At 52.7% G+C, this 18,181-nt stretch overlaps 1 protein-coding gene across 1 annotated transcript; it reads right to left on the bottom strand.

The window, feature by feature from the left end:
- Window positions 1–398: 398 nt before the first annotated feature.
- On the bottom strand, window positions 399–8,738 carry LOC117004618 (protein DGCR6). The gene is made up of 5 exons (XM_033075529.2): window positions 8,503–8,738; window positions 8,274–8,434; window positions 7,572–7,672; window positions 3,176–3,316; window positions 399–1,150 (listed from the first exon to the last, which is right to left on the bottom strand). Exons 1-5 carry the CDS (start codon window positions 8,625–8,627, stop codon window positions 1,067–1,069), a joined length of 612 nt encoding a protein of 203 aa, XP_032931420.1. The 5' UTR covers window positions 8,628–8,738; the 3' UTR covers window positions 399–1,066.
- Between the last annotated feature and the right edge of the window lie 9,443 nt (window positions 8,739–18,181).

Genomic DNA, 18,181 nt, shown 5'->3' with positions numbered 1-18,181 from the left:
GGGGACCCTGCAGTGGTGCAGGTCCCATACCAGCCTACTTTCCAGATGGGGACTTTCATCCAGGAGGTGAAGATGCCACACAAGCAGTAGGTCTTGTCTCCAGCTGCTGAACCACAGCAGCATTATCCCCACGGGGAGGGAACACATGCATGATGGAAATGGGAGGGGGCCTCAGCCCTGAATTTCCAAAAGCCTCCTTGTTCCTTGTAGCTCTGATCTCGTGTTTGTTGCCTCCAGCACTAGCTCTCCCCACCATAAGGCCCCCCACAAGCTCTTCCAACACCCTGAAAGATCTCAGAAACACTGTGGGTTCCTCCCCAGCTTCCATCTAAGGTAGCACAAGCCCCACACTCGTCAAGTGAGGACAGGACAAACACAACTACTGGCATTCAGAAAGCTGCAGCCTCAGAAGGAGAGTGTTTTATTTCTCTTAATTTGGAAACTGGTTTAAAAGAACAAAGCAAAAGCTCTGCTTTCTGAGTCAGTGGAAACACTGCAAACACCAGTTCAGTAACTCTGGGCTGAGGTCTGAAATTCTCCTTTAATACAGATAATGCTGGCCAGCATACAGATAAACTAATACAAATATTGCTAGTACCAGCCTGGAGGAGACTCTGGGAATGGTCTGCCTAAGAGGTTGTTTCTGCCTCAACAACACACAGAAGCACCCTTGGAATTGTTCCCCCGCCCCTGTTATATCATCTAAACACAGGGTCACCCTCACACAGTGCAGCTCCACGTGCTGCCTCAGTGCTCAGCCCAGCCTTGGCTAAGTGATGGCCTCAGCATCACTGCAGGATATTCCTGGTAAGTGACCACATTCCATCAGCTCCCGGCTGAGCCAGATGCAGCTGGCACTGCTCTGAGGATCAGAAAACCATCCCCAGGCTCCAACCACCCCCTGCACTGGGTTCTGCCTGCCCCAGCTTTAATATAAGTGCCTCAGCAATTTCTTCTACTCCTGTAGCCTCTTCCTGACACAATACAAAGCAAATGCATGGACGGTCTCTTGTTTAGAGAGAAGTCAGAGGAAAAACTCTGGGAAGTGAACAGCAGATTTGCTCTTTCAGGAAAAAGTCTTCTCAGTCTCAGCTTCCTTCTGCTGCAGCTTCCGAATCAGCTCCAGCAAATTCATCTGTAGAGTCAGCTCCTGCAAAATGAGAAAGATGTTTTTCAAGTGGATGATCCCACTCCCTGCTGCAGGAAGCAGGAAGGACTGGCCTGTACCACCTCCTCAAAAGCTTCTTGTTCTTAGAGAACTTAAAAAAAAAAATCAACCAGGAAGCTAACAACCAAATGCTTCATATTGTTCAGGCATTTCTCTAACACATGGAGCAGTGACATCTTGCCAGACCTGCTGCAAACTGTGGCTGTCTTAGGAATCCCAGAGCTTGAGGATTCTTTAAGGATCCAGAGAGGCTTTTTCTTCTTGGCTACGATAAATATGCTAGGAGCTATTTGGGCTGGCCTGTTCTGCAAGCTGAGGAGGGGTAGCAGCCCCAGAAGAAGTTCTCGAGGCCCCTCCCCACATCCCCCACTGCATCTCCAACTCCCTGATGCCTTCCCAGCATAGAAGGGCAGGAAGACGAGGGATTGCTTTGGGAACTCTCTAAGTGGGATCTAATGCATGTGCAACACATGGCTGTGCTGGTGCACTGAATTCCCTCCAGGCATTTCATTCATGGAGAACTCCCTTTTCCAGGACCACAGTCAAGTGGAAAAATCAATATTAGCTCATGGTTCCTTCACCACCTGCTCACTCTTTAATTACATCTAGCTCAAAGACAACATGCTGGAGCCAATAATTCGTGAGTGTAGTAGGTCTGTGACTCAGCCCTGCAGACACAGAGTTATGGAAATAAAAATCTATTTTTATAAAAATGTATCCCCTGCACAAGGAGGCATTTCATACAGACTGAGGGGGAAACACATCAGCTGATGGGAACTGCATGAACAGATTCCAGCAGGGATTTCTTGGTGGCACTCACAGGCACAAGCCAAGATCCGGGTTGGGCTTGGCACCTATCCTAAAGGCAAACATACACAAACCCAGCAAAGAGGAACCCTAGTAAGGGTTATTACTTACAAAAACAACATAAAGGGCAGGGCAGGAGGGAGAGAATGGGCTCTCTGCATTATACAGCAGGGGAACAGCAACACCGAAAAAATGAGAGGGTTCAAGGCTCCACAACTGGGAATCATGTGGGTAGGTGCTAGAAAATGGGTGTTCAGCTTCATTTAAGCCATCTTTTCTCAGCAGTAGGTCTTTATCAAAGTGACATTTAATCAGCTGAAAAAACAGAGTTAAGAACAGCCTGTCTCTGTGTTCCCTGTAAACTTGTATGGCTCTACAACAGGACTTGGCAATTTTGAGGTTTTTTGTTCCTGCGGTGGCATAAGGACAATGTGCACAAACCAGGTGACTCCTCAGATATTTTGAGAGTAAATGCCCTGGGGAAACTGGGAACAATTCTTTAATCAAAGCCTGAAATAATCAGCTCCAGAAAGTCTCATGCAAGAATGCACAAGGTGCCTAATAAACAGCCTTGAAGTCAGTTTTTATAACTAAGCTGACTATAAATGCAGTAAATTAATTATTTTAGTGCTTTTCAGACCCATTTGAGAGTCACAGGACTACAGGCTGTTGGCACAGTGATTTTTCCCTCCACAATGGAAAAAAATACTGCAGGAAGTTGGGAATGCTGCCAAGTGGTACCTGGGTTTCTGCTCTTTTGTTATGAACTGAGTACATGGTCTCTCCAGCGCATACCACTCACCAGCTGGGAGGCAAAGCACTGATTGTTCTGTTTGACACACCCACCCCTGATTCACCCACAGCAAGATCTTTTTTTGAAATTAAAGATATTAACCCAAGAGCACTGTCTAACAATCATGGAATGGTCTGGGATGGAAGGGATTTGTACAGGTCATCCATTCCCACCCCCTACCATGGGCAGGGAAAACTCTTCCACTATCCCAGGTTGCTCCAAGCTCTGTCCAACCTGGCTTTGGAGACTACTCCAGGGATGGGTCAGCCACAGCTGCTTTGGGCAACCATGCCTTAGCACGGGGAGAAGAATTTCTCCCCAATATCCCAGCTAACCCTGTCCTCTGGCAGTGTTCTATCACTCCAGGCTCTGTCAAAATGCCTGGCCTGCTGTGCCCAAACACCAACCTGAGGGTTGGTGGTGATGTAGAAGCCAGACACCCCAGCCTTCTCCAGGGTGCTCTGCTGGTCAATTACTTTTTGGTCCAATTCCAAGACTATTTTCTCATCCATCATTCGCTGTTCCTCTCGGATCTGTTGCTCCATAGCCTGGAAAACATAAAAGTCAATGGGAAAGTGAAATATCTACCTTCTTCCCAGCTTTTTTCTCATCTCAGACTTTTACTGGAACCCAAGAGCAACCAGGCCCTGAATCTCTCCTGATGAGGCCATGGATAGCAGTGGGTAACCAGCACAGCCCCAGGTCTTAACACCTCCACCACTCAAGAAAATGCAGGGAAGTCATGGGAACAGCCTGCTCTCTCAGGCAAGTGTTTGGAGGCCAGGAAAGACCACAAGGAACCCATCAGTGTCAGAACCACTTTCCCTGATGAGTCACCACCTGAGCTATGGCTGAGCTCAGCCCAAGAACTATGTGCCCCTCTCAGGTGAGGCTGAAGGAAGCCTTGGAGGAATAACTTAGGCCACTGAAGCTCATCAAGATGGCTCCCTTAACACTAATATGGAATGGATCTGTAAGCCCCATACAGATCCTATTTATCTGTGAAAGGATTTGAATGCTGGGTTCTATTTTTGACAGACTGAGAACATTATGAAAGGACTTTAGCAGAATAGCTCCAACAAGGACATGGCCACTCCTGCCTCACCAATATCTGCCCTAACTTCAGCAAAGAATCTCTGTGCTGCCTCCAGAGAAGAAATGGAGCCCAGCAAACATGTGGATGACAAAGACATGCTGGAAATCAGGAGTGGAAGCAAAGAGCAGGATTGCAGGGGACAAGCAGAGCACAGATCAAGTAAGAAGCCCCATATGTGCAGAGGTGATACAACCTCACCAGGCTGCACCAAGGAGACTGCCTTTGCAAACCACAGGGAGCACCATGAATCATCAAATCCCATTAAAAGCAATGCTCATTTTTGTAGGGTGGACAGCAGAGTGAGGAGGAGAAAGATTCTGCCCATCTGCTCTGCTCAGATGAGATCCCACCTGCAAAGCTGCCTCCAGTCCTGGGGCCCAGCACAGGAAGGACATGGAGCTACAAGAGCAAGCCCAGAGGAGGCCAAGGAGATGCTCCAAGGGCTGAAGCCCCTGTATGACCTTAGAGGGCCTTCCAGTGCCTAAAGGGGCTCCAAGAGAGCTGGAGAGGGACTTGGAACAAGAAATAGAGTGACACAACAAAGAGGAATTGCTTCAAATGGAGTGGGCAGGATTAGATGTTAAGAGGGAATTCTCCCCTGTGAGGATAGTGATACACTGACAAAGCTTGCCCAGAGAAGCTGTGCCTGCCCCATCTCTGAAAGTGCCCAAAGCAAAGTTGGAAGGGGCTTGGAGCAACCTGGGATAGTGCCAGGTGTCCCCACCCACGGCAGGGTGTAGGACTGGATGAACTTGAAGGTGCCTTCCAAACCAAACCATTCCATGATTCTGTGCTTCTCCTGCAAGAAGTATGAAATAAATAAACCATTACAGAGCATCCAAAGGAAGGCAACAAACATGGCTTTGAGGAGAAACCATATGAGGAGCAGCTGAGGACACCTGGTCTGCTCAGCTGGAGGAGACTGAGGGGAAACGCACTGAAATTACAACTTCCTTGAAAGGGGAAGAGGAGGGGCAGACACATCTGTTCTCTGTGGTGATCAGTGACAGGACCTGTGGGAATGATTTGAAGTTGTGTCAGAGAGGGTTAGGCTGGAGCTCAGGGAAAGGTTCTTCCCTCCCCCAGAGGGTGCTGGCACTGCCCAGGCTCAGGCTGGAGCTCAGGGAAAGGTTCTTCCCTCCCCAGAGGGTGCTGGCACTGCCCAGGCTCAGGCTGGAGCTCAGGGAAAGGTACTTCCCTCCCCAGAGGGTGCTGGCACCGCCCAGGCTCAGGCTGGAGCTCAGGGAAAGGTTCTTCCCTCCCCCAGAGGGTGCTGGCACTGCCCAGGCTCAGGCTGGAGCTCAGGGAAAGGTTCTTCCCTCCCCCAGAAGGTGCTGGCACTGCCCAGGCTCCCCAGGGAATGGGCACGGCCCCGAGGCTGCCAGAGCTCCAGGAGCGTTTGGACAGCGCTGCCAGGGATGGGCAGGGTGGGATTGTTGGGGGGTCTGGGCAGGGACAGGGGCTGGACTGGATGGCCCTTGTAGGTTTCTTCCAACTCAGCTTATTCTGTGATTCTGTGAAAAGACACAAGTTTCAACATTTCATTCATGCAATGCTGTCCCTTTGTAGCAGAGAACACAAGCACATGTTCAGCTAGAAACATCCATGTGGTTAAACTATCCCCACTGCACAGAAAGGCAGAAGTCACAAATCCCAGGATTTCCTACACCAGTGGCTGGCAGCTAAAAAGGCCTTGGAGAGAAGCTGAGTGCCTCCACTCTGCCACAATTCCTGGTGAAAATTCAGAATTTGTGTGACAGAACCCCGGGCCATGAACAGTATGGGGAAGGGCTGAGGTGTGCCTGCAGCAAGGGTATCCATGTCTCTCTGCAAAAAGTGTGACCTAACAAAGAGCAATTATCACTCACATGGGGCAGGAGCTACCTCTTGGAACCTCTCCAGGACGTAGAGCCCACAATTAGCACATAACAGTGAGAAACCTTCAAAGAACCACCTGCAATTAAGGAAGATGCAGAACTTGGATCCACTAGAAGGTGACCACACAAAAGCTGCTCCAGAGAAAACATTGGGGCAGGATCTCATGGCAATAAATGGGAAGAAACTTCCAGCCCCAAGAGAATGCAAAGCAGAGCGTTGACTGCTCCTTCACCAAAGGATGCTGAGGAATGAACCTAAGCAAGCTCTGTCCCCACACTTTCTTCAGTCCAGAGGTTCACTCCCCTTGCGGGAGATACAACAGATTATCCCTCAGAAAATCCCTCATTCCCCAGATTTTCCTTCCTCCCACCCACCTCAGTGTGCTATTGTCTCCACTTACTATGCTGGACGACTGACTTTGTTTAGGCTTGGAAAAAAAACCCCAATTTAAGTGTCTCACATTGTTTAGTGAAGCATCTAATTCTGGGTTAGAGAAAAATTCTGTACCTTGGACAAATCTGAGGCACAAAAGTTTTGCTTCAGCCCTGGTGGCCATGGACCCTGCATAATGAGCTAAGCTTTTCTAAATGCCAAGGGTTCCACTGAGAAACCACACATCTAAAACATACACCTTGTATTACCTGTCCTGGGAGCTCAATCCCAAGCTATCTCATGGGAGCTGGTCATGGAAACTTTTAAACACAGAGGGCAGCTCCAATTAGACACATATCAGATATAATAGAGATGATCAATCTCCTCCCAAAATGCTCTACAGCCAAACTGTGAGAGGATAAAGACAGGAAAAAGTGATTCAGTTAACACCTGGGAGAGGAAAACAGAAGAAAGGCAGAGGGCTGGTAGGAAGAAGTCGGACAGCATGTAAGATAAGGAGAAGCCAGACATATTTGGGCAACTTAATGAAATACTGGAAGAGTTTAGAACAGGCAGTAGAGATTACTGCTGCAAGTCTAAGTTACTCAGAGACAGAAGTAACAAGGACAGGTACCAGAGGTCTAGCCTGGCTTTAGTCACCTTGACAGGAAATGAGGAATGTGGAAACATCGAAGAATCCAACAGCAAGTACTGACATGGTGCTTGCCATGGGCCAAGGCAGGAAACAGTTCTTGTTCACCAAATGTGGACCAAAGTAGCTTCCCCCCACATTTCAACTCCACTGATTAACATAACCAGCTACTTGCCATTTTCTTACATTACAAAACTGCCTCTATCTATCACCAAGGGGTGACAGAAAATTCCTCTGGGACTGAATCTTTTTTAAATACCTTAGAATGCTCTCAGGAACTATTACTGCAATTATGAAACTCAAGGTGTTTCCTTCTTATCAGTGGTACTCACTAAAATGTGATTGTTTTGAGTATTGTCGTCTTTTGAAGACAATACTCAATAATAGCATGGCAGATCTTAGATGCCTTCTGCATGTTTTCTATCTCTTGCTTCCTAGCCTATACAGGCTTCAGCCCATCAGATAATGATGGACCATTAAAGTCCTGTGGAGAGCACTGCCCTTGGAGCAGGCTCGTGAACTTCCACAATTCTCAAATCACACCTGGGATGGCAAGAGCCTGCACCCTTACCTTGAGGGGACAAAAGGTAAAGCAAGAGGCCTCTAGATTGGAGTGGGGAACCTAGGTCTGTGCTAGCAAGACCAGCCAGGGCAGCTGGTGTCTCCCAAGGCTACAGGGCAGGAATAGCCAAACCCTCTGGAGATGCTGCAGTGCTCCTACAGCAACGGGGCTGTGAGAGCCTGGCAGCGGACACAGCTCTGCACGCCCCCACCCTCACCTTCGTCTCCAGCCCTACCCCCTCACCTCCATCTCACGCTGCTGGGCTGCACGGAGCAGTGGCAGGTTGTGGGGCCTGCAGCACTGCTGGGCCTCCTTGTGCCGATGGAAGAGCTCCTGCTTCAGCCCTGCCATGGGGAACGGGAGCTCAGGAGGGCATGCTGCTGCCAGGAGCCCCGAGTGCCATCAGTGCCACCCTTCCCTCCCTCCCAGTGCCTTCCCCACAACCTGCGGTGTCACTCCCTATAGCTCCCTTACGCCCTCACAACCCACCTCCAGGGCTCCCTAAACCTGCCTTTCCAGTGCCACCCCCAAGCTCCCCCAACCTCTCCCTCAGCGTCATCCCCAACCCCCCAGTGTCCCCATCACAGCCACAGTCCCCCAGTGCCCTCTACTGTCACCCTCAGCGTCCTCCACTGTCCCCCGCATTCCCCACATAACTCACCACCCCTCCAGTGCCACCCCCAAGCCCCCACTGCCTCCCCCCAACCTGTCCCTCCGGCGTCCCCCCACCGCCTCCACAAAGTCCCACCCCCAGCACCCCCCGAGCCTCCCTCCCACCCTAGAGATGCCGCAGGTCCATCTCCCCCCGCAGGGTGCCCATCACTTCCCTGGAGTGCTACCCCCATTTCTCCTGAGCAGTCCACCCCCTCCATCCTCTCCAGTGCTCCAGGACGGCCACCCTTTTGGCCCTCGCCCCAGTGCTCCCCTCTCCGGTCCCCTCGGTACCGCGGTGCTCGCTGTGCAGCTGCCGCCGTTGGCTGTACAGGTTCTTCTCGGTGAGGTGCTGGATCTCCAGCAGCCCCTGCACGATCTCGAACACGGTTCCGTCCAGCAGCGCCAGCGCCAGCTCAGACAACGTCGTGTACGAGAGGCGCTGCTGGCAGGTGCTGCGGGCACAAACCGGGTCAACACCGGCACCGGCAGCAGCCCTTGCACCCCCTTGGGCTCCGCTCACCTGGGAAGCGCCTTGACAAGGGCCTGCAACTCGGCCAGAAGCCGGTAATGCCGCTCCTGCTGCCGGGACAGCACCTGCTGCTGCTGCTGCTGCTCGGCCACCTCAAACCCGCCAGGCCGCGCCATTGCTACTGCCCCGCTCCCTCACCGTCCTCTTGCGATCTGCGCCTGCGCAGGGCCTCGCGACAGCTCCCCCTGCCGCAATTTGCGCATGCGCGAGTCCTGCCCACGTCCTCACGGGCCTCCATCGGCTCGTCCCGCCCCCGAGCCGCTCAAGCCTCGCCCCTCCAGCCGTCACGGCACCGCCCCGAGGGCCTGTCAATCACAGTCCCGCCCCGAGGGACTGCCAATCACAGTCCCGCCCCGAGGGCCTGTCAATCACAGTCCCGCCCCGAGGGACTGCCACTCACAGTACCGCCCCGAGGGCCTGTCAATCACAGTCCCGCCCCCAGGGACTGCCAATCACAGTCCCGCCCCCAGGGACTGCCAATCACAGCCCCGCCCCGAGGAACTGCCAATCACAGCCCTGTTCCGAGGGACTGCCAATCACAGCCCCGCCCCGAGGGCCTGCCAATCACAGTCCCGCCCCGAGGGTCTGCCAATCACAGCCCTGCTCCGAGGGACTGTCAATCACAGCCCTGCTCCGAGGGACTGTCAATCACAGCCCCGCCCCGAGGGCCTGCCAATCCGGCCCCGCCCCGAGGGACTGTCAATCACAGCCCTGCTCCGAGGGACTGCCAATTCCGGCCCCTCCCCCTCCTGTGGCCACGCCCACCTCCCCGCCTCCCCCGCAGCGTGCCGGCGCTCCCTCTCTCGGCTCCAGCGCATCCCGGTCCTTGCCACTCCCGGCAGTCCCGGGACCTCCACGTCCGCCCACCCGGGCCCCGGCCGGAGATTTCCAGACGGTTCCACCCCAGCCCATCCCATGGGGTGCACGGGGAGGAATCTCGGCGTGTCCTCCTGCTCCAGCTTGGAAGCAGCTTCAGATGTTTTAAATTACTTATCAGGAGCGTTTCAGACTTAGTTTGTCCGCTTTGGAATGGATGAGTCAAAAGTGGGTGACAGGGTGACTTCAACCACGCCCAAAAATATGGTGCATCCTCAGCAGTGGTGGGATTGCACTCTGTGAAGTAATTCCAGCTTGTGAAGTGGAGAACATCCCCTATGGGCACTGCGCCAGGGCCAGGCTGGACAATGACAATGTTTGTGCATGCCCTGGGAAGGATGAGGCTGCACAGGTGCCCAGATCCCTTCCTGTCCCTGAAAACACACGGAGTATTGTTTGCTGGAATGGTGATGGGTCTTTCCTGTGCATGCTGGGGTGTGGGAGATGAGAACTGGAGCAGGATGAGCTGTGCATTCATGGCAGCAGAGCACAGGAAAAAGTTCCTTTCTTGAATTAATAAGAGGAAAGATTCATTGAAATTGGTTTAAAATGCCTTAAAGTACTGGATTTAATAGGACTTCAAAGCCTACAGAAGCTGCACTGCTGCTCAAGGGGACTGTAAGTGGCAGAGAGAACACAGCATCTTCAGCAAAATGGGCTATCCTGAAAACATATCTGAATGGAAATTACTTTTTTCCCCCCAGTTCAATGCCTCAAGTTTCTGTTCAAGGAAAGCCAAATCCCAGGTGCTGGAGAGGCTTTGGGTGGACTGACTGCAGGTCTCTCTATGCCTGAGCTGCTTAGACGTTATGGAGTTAACCTTGCCATGTCTGTCTGTCCAGCCTGTCCCCCGCTCATCCTTCCCCCAGCCTTGTAGCAACACCTCCATGGAGTAATTTCCTCAGGAACCACCACGATGTGCTATGCAAGAGCAGCCAGAGGCTGAGTGGTGCAGCCTCTGCTGAGCTGTTGGGTAATGGGGAAAAAAGGGTCCTTTAAAACAGAGCTATGAGTTGTGCTGCTCAGCTTCAACTGGGGCAATAGCCTGGATCAGGATGAAAGCATCCCCAACACTTTGCCATACTCCTCCATGAAGATTTGATGGGAGCTTTTGCTAAATATCCCCTTCTGTGTGTCATCTGCTGTCACAGAGTTTTGCTGCCCCAGGGAATATCCCCAGCAGCACAACCCAAAATCCCAATGATAGCCAGTGATGCTCAGGTATGGTGACGAAGGCTTCACCTGAAACAACCAGACCAGCTGCCTCCCCTAACACAGCTGCCTGCACTGGTGAGGACATAAATGCCACCTGCCTTGTCCCCTCCAAGTGTCACAGCCTCATGGGCATGATACAGTGCAGACTCTGCCTTGACTTTGCTGCTCTAATGGCTTCACTGGGCTTCTGCTCCCTGCCCTAGGCTGTTTTGAGGGGCTTTCAAGCCTGGGGGTGTCTGTCTATGGGGACCTTGAGCAGCAGCAGGCTGGAGGGAGAAGGTCCCGCAGGAGGCTCTGGCAGTGCATGGCCATGGTTGTGGAGGATAGTGGCCATGGGGTGCCTGTGCATCCCGGTGGGCGGAAAGGGGGGTGGCCGAGCAGCTGAGCAGCTCAGCCCAGGGAAGAGGAAGGCACATGCCCAGGAACACTCTCCAGCAGTGCCAGCAAGGGAGTAAGTATGATCTGATGCTCGTGCATCCCTGTGAAGATGGAGGGAGGGGGCAGCCAGGGCCTCTGCTCTGCCACGGACATTCCTCTCCCTTCCTTTGTGCTGCAGGAAATCTGTGTTTCCTCCCTTCCCAGCACTGCTCCCGGCTCAATCGCTACCAGATGTGGGTCCCATGCGTTTCTCATTAGCCTGGAAGCTCTGGGTGCTGTCTCTGCAGCCTGTGGGGCTGGGGACACAAATGCTGGGATTTTGGGGCTCTTGAGGCAAGGATCTGAGCTGGTGTGTGCTCCATGAGGTACAAAGCCATGCTTTGCACTGGGATCATTGCGGGGCCAGGATGCTGGTGGGGATGCAGGGCAAGCTCTGTGTGGGGATGGAGCTGGGACAGTGTCCTCTGCTGGGACCTGCAAAAGCACCATGGGGACAGAGGGACATGAGGTTTGGTTGGAGGAAGGAGCTCAGTGAGCTGGACTGCAGCTGGGTCAGCCGTTGGGGACAATCTGTAGCCCTAGGCTGGGTCTGGGAATGTAGGGGTGGTGAGTGAGTGGCACACATGGGGACATGTGACCTGGGGTATCCCATGCTCTGTATGTCCAGGCAGGGAGTACATCAGGATATGTTGGGATGTGCAGGAGGCTCCTGGGGCATGCATTCAGGCTGAGGTGAGGTAGTCCCTGACCAGCTAGCAATGTTTTCAGTGATGCCACAAGCAGCTCAAGTGACACAGCACAGGTGGAGGAAGCACAGGTCCTTCTTGGGCTCCCTAGAGCATGCCAGCACCAAGGATGAAACCACAGCAGCTGGACGCAACAGCTGGAGAGCAGAAACAACCCTGCAGTTGTGAAGCCCAGGAAGAGCCTTAACTAAGCCTGGATTGAACTATGAAGGGACAGACAGACCTGAGAAAGCTCCTCTGTCCTTCCTCACCCTGTCACCCCCACCATGGAGTGAAAGAGTGGCTGGGAAGACCCCAGTGGGACTCTTCCTGCTGGGCAGGATGAGTCCACATTTGGGTGCTCATGGCTATGGGACCTCTGCATTGGGAGAGTGGGATGTTCCTTCCCTTAGCATAGAGGAATCGGTGGTTGATCTTGTCCTGCTGCTGCTTCTTGAGCCCCCAAACCAGCTGCAGGGCTTTCCTTGTGCTGCTGGTGCAGAGGAGGCTGGGTGGAAGCAGGGGGACAAGAAATACAACAGGAGTGGAGTGTCTGTGGAGCATGGTGCATGGGGGCATATTGCCATAGGGAATAATCCTTGAGAACCATGAGCACACATCCTCCTGTAGGAGATGTCTGTCCAAGTCTGGAGTCCCTGGGAGAGCTGCCACATCAGCATAGCTCTGAGTCACCTCTCCAGAGCCAGGAGTGCCCCCCCCAACCTTTGGTGAGTGTGGTGTCACCAGGCAGCCAGCTGTCACTGAAAGGGGCCAATGCACTGCCAATTCTGCACCAAACATGGCTTTACTGCCTTTACTATGGAGTCAGGTACAGGTCAGCATGATCTGGTCCTTGGACTGAGAGCTGGCAAGCATCCCAGCAGTGGCTGTGCTGTTCATGGCATCGGAATGGACCGAGATGGCCAGTGCTGGTGACTGGACAGCAGCTCAGCTCAAGCCACGGTGCCTGCAGTTAGTCCCTGGCTGAGGCCTGAGCCAGGGTTGGAGGCAGGGTTTTCCTGAAGCACCAACCCCCCTGCAGAGTCAGGACTGGGGGGCTCCTCTCCTCAAGGCTGGATCTGTCTCTTCTCAGCCAGCTTGGCTTGGATGGCTTCCCCAAGTCTCCTCCAACTTCTCTTTAGACCCTCCAAGAGCTGCATCAGCCCTCTGAGGTAGGGGTGCCAGCAACAGCTGTCTGACTCCACCCTGCACTGGCTGCGTGGTCACCCACCACGGGGGCAGTGGCCTTGCCCCCTGCTTTTTCAGGCCACTTTAACCTTTTGTGGGCCCTCACCTCATCCCCAGGCAAGGGGAAGGCATAGCTGGGACTGCCAGAGCCTCAGCCTCAGGCTCACCAGATTTATTCCAATTTAAACACTGCAGAGTAAAAGTGTTTCCCCTGCTCTGGCCTCTGGAGCTGAATATCTGAATGGAAATTTCACCCCTGAGCTGCAGCTAAAATAAGACCTGGATCGAGGTGGTCACTGACTCTCAGTGGTGCTTGGTGAAGCCTGCACACTGTCTTGCTGGCTGGCTGCTGTGTAGCTGGGAGACCAGGAGCTACTGGGCTGGAAGGGCAACATGCATCATTTGAAACATGCTGGAAAATATGCCCAGGCTTTGGTTGTCAGGGCCAAGTTCCATGGGGACTCAGAGCAGATGCTGCAGTCATGTGTTCTGAGTGCTCATCATTCCTGGAATGGGACATGGATGCTCAGCTAGGGCAAATTCGTATGGCAGCCCAGGAGCCTCTCATGTCTTTGCCACCTGTGGAGAGAAGGGTGTCACGTCTGTTTGAGGTGAGGTGACAAGTCTGTATCATTCCATGGACAACACCCTGCCTGGGGGGCCTGGGCAAGGGCCAGGAGCTGCTTTCCCTGGACCTGCTGGAGAGGCTGGTGCAGGTACTCCCCGGTCACTGCACAGGGCTTCATAACCAAGAATGACCTCAGATGAGACTCAAGTGTGTGGCTTGGCTGGGAGCTGTGTACAGGCGCCACAGGCAGCAAGGAGTGAGTGCAAAGGATGTACGGGATGCAAGTGATACAGCAGGCTACAGGAGACACAAAAGATGCAGCAGGACATAAGGGATTCGGTAAACTGAGAAGGATGCAATGGGTGTAAGGGATGTAAAGGATGCTGAAAGAGCTGCAGCAGGCTATTAAGAATACAAGGCACACAAGGAGGCTGCAAGGGATTCAGAGAGTGTAACGGGATGTAAAGGTCACAATGAGATGTAAAAGATCCAAGGGATGCAAGAGATGTAAAGGATATGACTGTATGCAGGGGTTGAAGCAGCCTGGAGCCAACACCTATCCCTTGGCTGGGACTGCTCTGTTGACATGCATGTCCCTCTGTGTCAGCAGCCCGACTTTGGGCAGGGGCAGGGACCGCAGCTCATGGGTCTGGGGAACAAAATGGGTCCAGGAACAATTCCCAAATGAGGACCCAAAAAATCTGTTTAATCCGTTTTTCTGAGCCACTTTGAATCTCAGACTGTACAACGCAGACACCCTCGGAAATCCAGCAGCTGCAAAACTCTTCTGCTTGCAGAGTAGTGTACGGAGTTATTGCAAGCAAATGCAAAACACAAGCGCAAGCGGAAAACAGATCATTCCTATGACAGAAATCCCCGAGATGCAGCCAACACAGCTACAAGCGGCGGGGGGAGCGGTGCAGTGCGGGGAACGTCCCTCCCCGCTCCCGATCCGGCGCGACTGGAGACAAGACCTAAAAAATCACACAAAAACGCTCAGCAGGGGGACAGGACACACCCTAATCCCGCAGAGCCATTTCCAGCAGAAAAGAGAGCCCCGAAATCCCGGGGAAATAACTCAGTATCAGTCACCATCTGAGCAGGGGACAGCTGCAGGCTGCAATACCTTCCCCTCACGATATTTTCGGGGTCTCCGAGTCCCTCAGGGGGACAAAACACCCGTCCCAAGGAGGAGGCTGCGGCTCCTCTCCTGCAGACAAGGGGCCCATTGAGCCCCGCAGCCCGACCCCCGCCCCGCATCCTGTGCAGCTCCTCGGGGGGAGCGCGGCCAGCCCCCGGCAGCAGCCTGGGCCGATCATGTGGCTCCTAATGAAATCCAGATCCGGGCAGAGCGATGACATTGCAGTGATTTGTGCTCCCATACAGACTAAACACGGGCAGGCTCGATGCGGCCGGGAGCACAGGCTGGGGATGAATCAGGTACCCAGAGCCTCTGCCTGACTTCCGCCGGATTATTCCTTCTCTTCTGCTCAAAACACTTGGACAGAGTGTACTTTCCCTGCAGAAATATGGATTTTCCCCAAATGATGCTTGCAGAGGCTGAAATAAAGGCTCAGGCTCTTGGATTTGCCCAGCCATGGCTCAGTGTGTTAGAAATCCCTTTGCTCTGTGCAGCTCATTGCGGCCAGTGATTAACTGGCGTCCTGGATCTCGTGGAAACACTTCCACTATTCCATGGGGTGAGGGAGAGTCTTAAAATAGAGCCAAGGTGCGTTTGCTGGGTGTGCAGCCGGGGAGACGCGGCATGCCCACGATGCCTGCAAGCGTGGGTCCGGCTGCAGCTCCCGGATGCTGCCTGTGCCCAGCTAAAGGCACATCCCCGGGAACCCCATCCCTCAGGCTGCACGGGGTGGGGGCTGCAGAGGCGCTCCTGGAGGTCTCAATGAGCAGAAGGTACATCCCCACTTTGAAGCCCACGCAATGCATTGCAGCACAGGACAGGGCAGAGGAGGTGACCGTGGCTTTGCCCAGCCCTGAGTGCCCATCAGTGGGGACAAAACGGCTTTAGAGTGGTGCCAGGTCCTGCTTGCAGAGCCTGGAGCTGCTGCTGGGAGGTGAAGTCCCTGCCAGACATCCTGCTGCCCTGCTTCCCTGCAAGTCTGTGCTGGAGCCTTCTGAAGCCCAGATCCTCAGGGAAGTACCCAGCACAAGCACTTCTTGGATTTGGCATCAGAAAACCCGGTCTGTGGGCACAGTGTTGAGAGGTGCCTGGGTGGCACTGCCATGAGGCCAGTGGGGATGGGACTGGCACCTGGAAGCTGTGGGCAGGCTCAGCCTGACCTAGATGTCCTCACCTTCAAGTCCCAGAGCTCAGAAAAACAGGTAAGTACATAAGTGTTTTTATATATATATATGTATATATAACTGTATACATAGAACTATAGAAGTGTATAAATTCATGTTATATATTTGGAAGTATATGTACTATGTACTGCGGGAGTATATAGGAGAGTGTAGGTGTCTATATGCAAAAATAAATATAGAAATAGAAAAACCTTTATTCCTGGAGTGTATAGGAGTGCATAGAAATACATTTTTGTATTATGTTATATTAAATATATAAAAATTATATATAATACACACTCCTATACATTCCAGGAATAAATGTTATATATATAATGTATACTGACTTATAAAAAATATGTATATAATATAGACACACACATATTTTTGTGTGGGTGCATAAACTCCTGGAGTATATACTTTTATCAAAGTCCTGTATCTTGTGGCATCTCGGGCACAGGGTGCAGAGGCAAACTACTCCCCACATCCCTGCCCCACTTCCTCATGAGGAAAAATCAACCTGCAAATACCCACCCCAGGGGCTCTACCATCCCAAGGCAAAGCTGTGTGTGCTGGATTGAGGTCCGTGCCATGCCAGGGCTGGTGGTGCAGGGTCCCAGAGCCACCATCCATGTTCACAGGGACCCCTGGCGCACAGCTTTCTCCTTCCTGGCTCTGCAGGTTTGGTGCTACCTGCATGGATTGGAGCTGATGGGCACCAGGAGAGCACACAAGCAGCAGCTGATGGCCTGCAAAAGGCTTCTATTTCTTGCCACTGAAACACCACCAGAGCCTTCTTCAAACACCAACTATTCCCAAGAGATGTTGATGAGGTCACCTGTGGCTGTGGTGAGGAATGGGAGATGATTCTGGTGGTGGTGCAGTGACTGCGTCTCTTTCTGGGTCCCAGCTGGGGTGATCCATGCAGCCTGGCAGCAGAAAGGTCAGTGCCAGCTGGATGGTGGCTCCACAAGGACATCACCCATATGGCCTGGGGACATTGCAGCATCTCCAGCCTGGCATCCCTGGAGTTAAGTGTCCTGGGGCAGGCAGTCAGGACCCTGCATTGCATCCACTTTGTGAGACAAAGAAAGAAATGGCCATTTCCCCACGTGTAATGCAGCCACAGGAAGTGTCAGCTGCATATATATTTATATCCCTATAATGCTGACAGAGCTGCCTAAACCCCTTCACAATCCCCCCATCCACCATGAAATTCCCTCTGACACTGCCTAGTGAACACTGAGAGAAATTTCCTATACAGTTTTGAGAGCTCTGAGTTGTCTCCTGTGTGTTTCATTCTCATTGGAGTTTCCCTTCTGAGTTTATTTTTGGTAGAGCCTGAAACAGGAAATGAATTGTTGGCAGCATGCTGGCTTTTATTGCTGCTTGCTGGCCAAGCCAAAAATCTGTGCTGTTATCCAGCTCAAGAGCTCCTTCTTTGCTTTGGGAAATCAGGAGAAAATGGGAGGAAGATCAGTGTTGCAGTGTTGGTGGAGGAGTGAACAAGCCAAAAGTGCCACCGTGCCCCTCCCATGCATGCTGTGCTGATGGAACAGAGGGGCTGGGGGCTCCGTCACAGCCACTCCCACAACTTCTCCTCACCAATGGCCACCGCATTGTCACGAAAAGCCCTTCCTATCTATCAGGGAAGGTGGATCCTGCTCTGTCTCAGGGGAGCAGAACACCTGATTTTTCCACATTGACTGGGTTCAGCTGGTTTTCCTTGAGGTCAAAATTTTCTGCTTGCCCAAAACAGCCCGGAAAGCAGCTCAAAACAGCAAGTGTGTATCATTTCCCGGTGGAACTCACAGCTGCAAGGAAATTGTGAGATGGTTTTCAGCCTTTGTTGATTTATGACCCCTGAACAAGACCTCCTCACTGGTGTCTTATCACGGGGAGCTGTCAGTCAGAGATATCCAACATGCAGTGGTGGGGAGAAAGCCTGCAGGATGCCTGGAAAGGAGATTCATCAGCCCGTCATTATACTGAAGTGTGGCAATGCTTCATCCGTGTCCTTCACAGCCCATGCCATAATAGGACATTACTGGAAGATTTTGAGCTGTCTGAGCTGGAAGGAGCCTATTGAAAAGACTCTGGAAGCAACAGAGAACCTCAAGGTGAACATCAGCTTCTTGTTTTTCCTCAGAGTAAGGCAAAGCCCATAGTGGGAGCTGCTGTGAAGGGCATGGGCAGACATCTGAAGGAAGTGTCCACATGGGGTCTCCTAGTTCAAGAGGGATGTGAAGAAACCAGAGAGGCCTGGACAAGGGATACCAACACAGTCATGGAGCTGACACACATTGCACCAGGAGGAGGGGGGAGGGCTGGGCTGGGAGAAGGATTCTGAGAACAGCCAGTGACTAAGGTCACAGAATCACAGAATGTCCTGAGCTGGAGCGACCCCCAGGGATCC

This window comes from Catharus ustulatus, chromosome 18, assembly GCF_009819885.2.
Source record: "Catharus ustulatus isolate bCatUst1 chromosome 18, bCatUst1.pri.v2, whole genome shotgun sequence".
In the NCBI taxonomy this organism is placed as follows: domain Eukaryota; kingdom Metazoa; phylum Chordata; class Aves; order Passeriformes; family Turdidae; genus Catharus; species Catharus ustulatus.
This window is presented reverse-complemented; position numbering and strand designations above follow the sequence as displayed.

Coding starts and splice junctions, on each gene's coding strand:
- LOC117004618 (XM_033075529.2), bottom strand. CDS start 8,627: ATGGCGCGGCCTGGCGGGTTTGAGGTGGCCGAGCAGCAGCAGCAGCAG. Junction 8,435..8,502: donor CTTGTCAAGGCGCTTCCCAG/GTGAGCGGAGCC, acceptor TTGTGCCCGCAG/CACCTGCCAGCAGCGCCTCT. Junction 3,317..7,571: donor CCCAGCAGCGTGAGATGGAG/GTGAGGGGGTAG, acceptor TATGTTTTCCAG/GCTATGGAGCAACAGATCCG.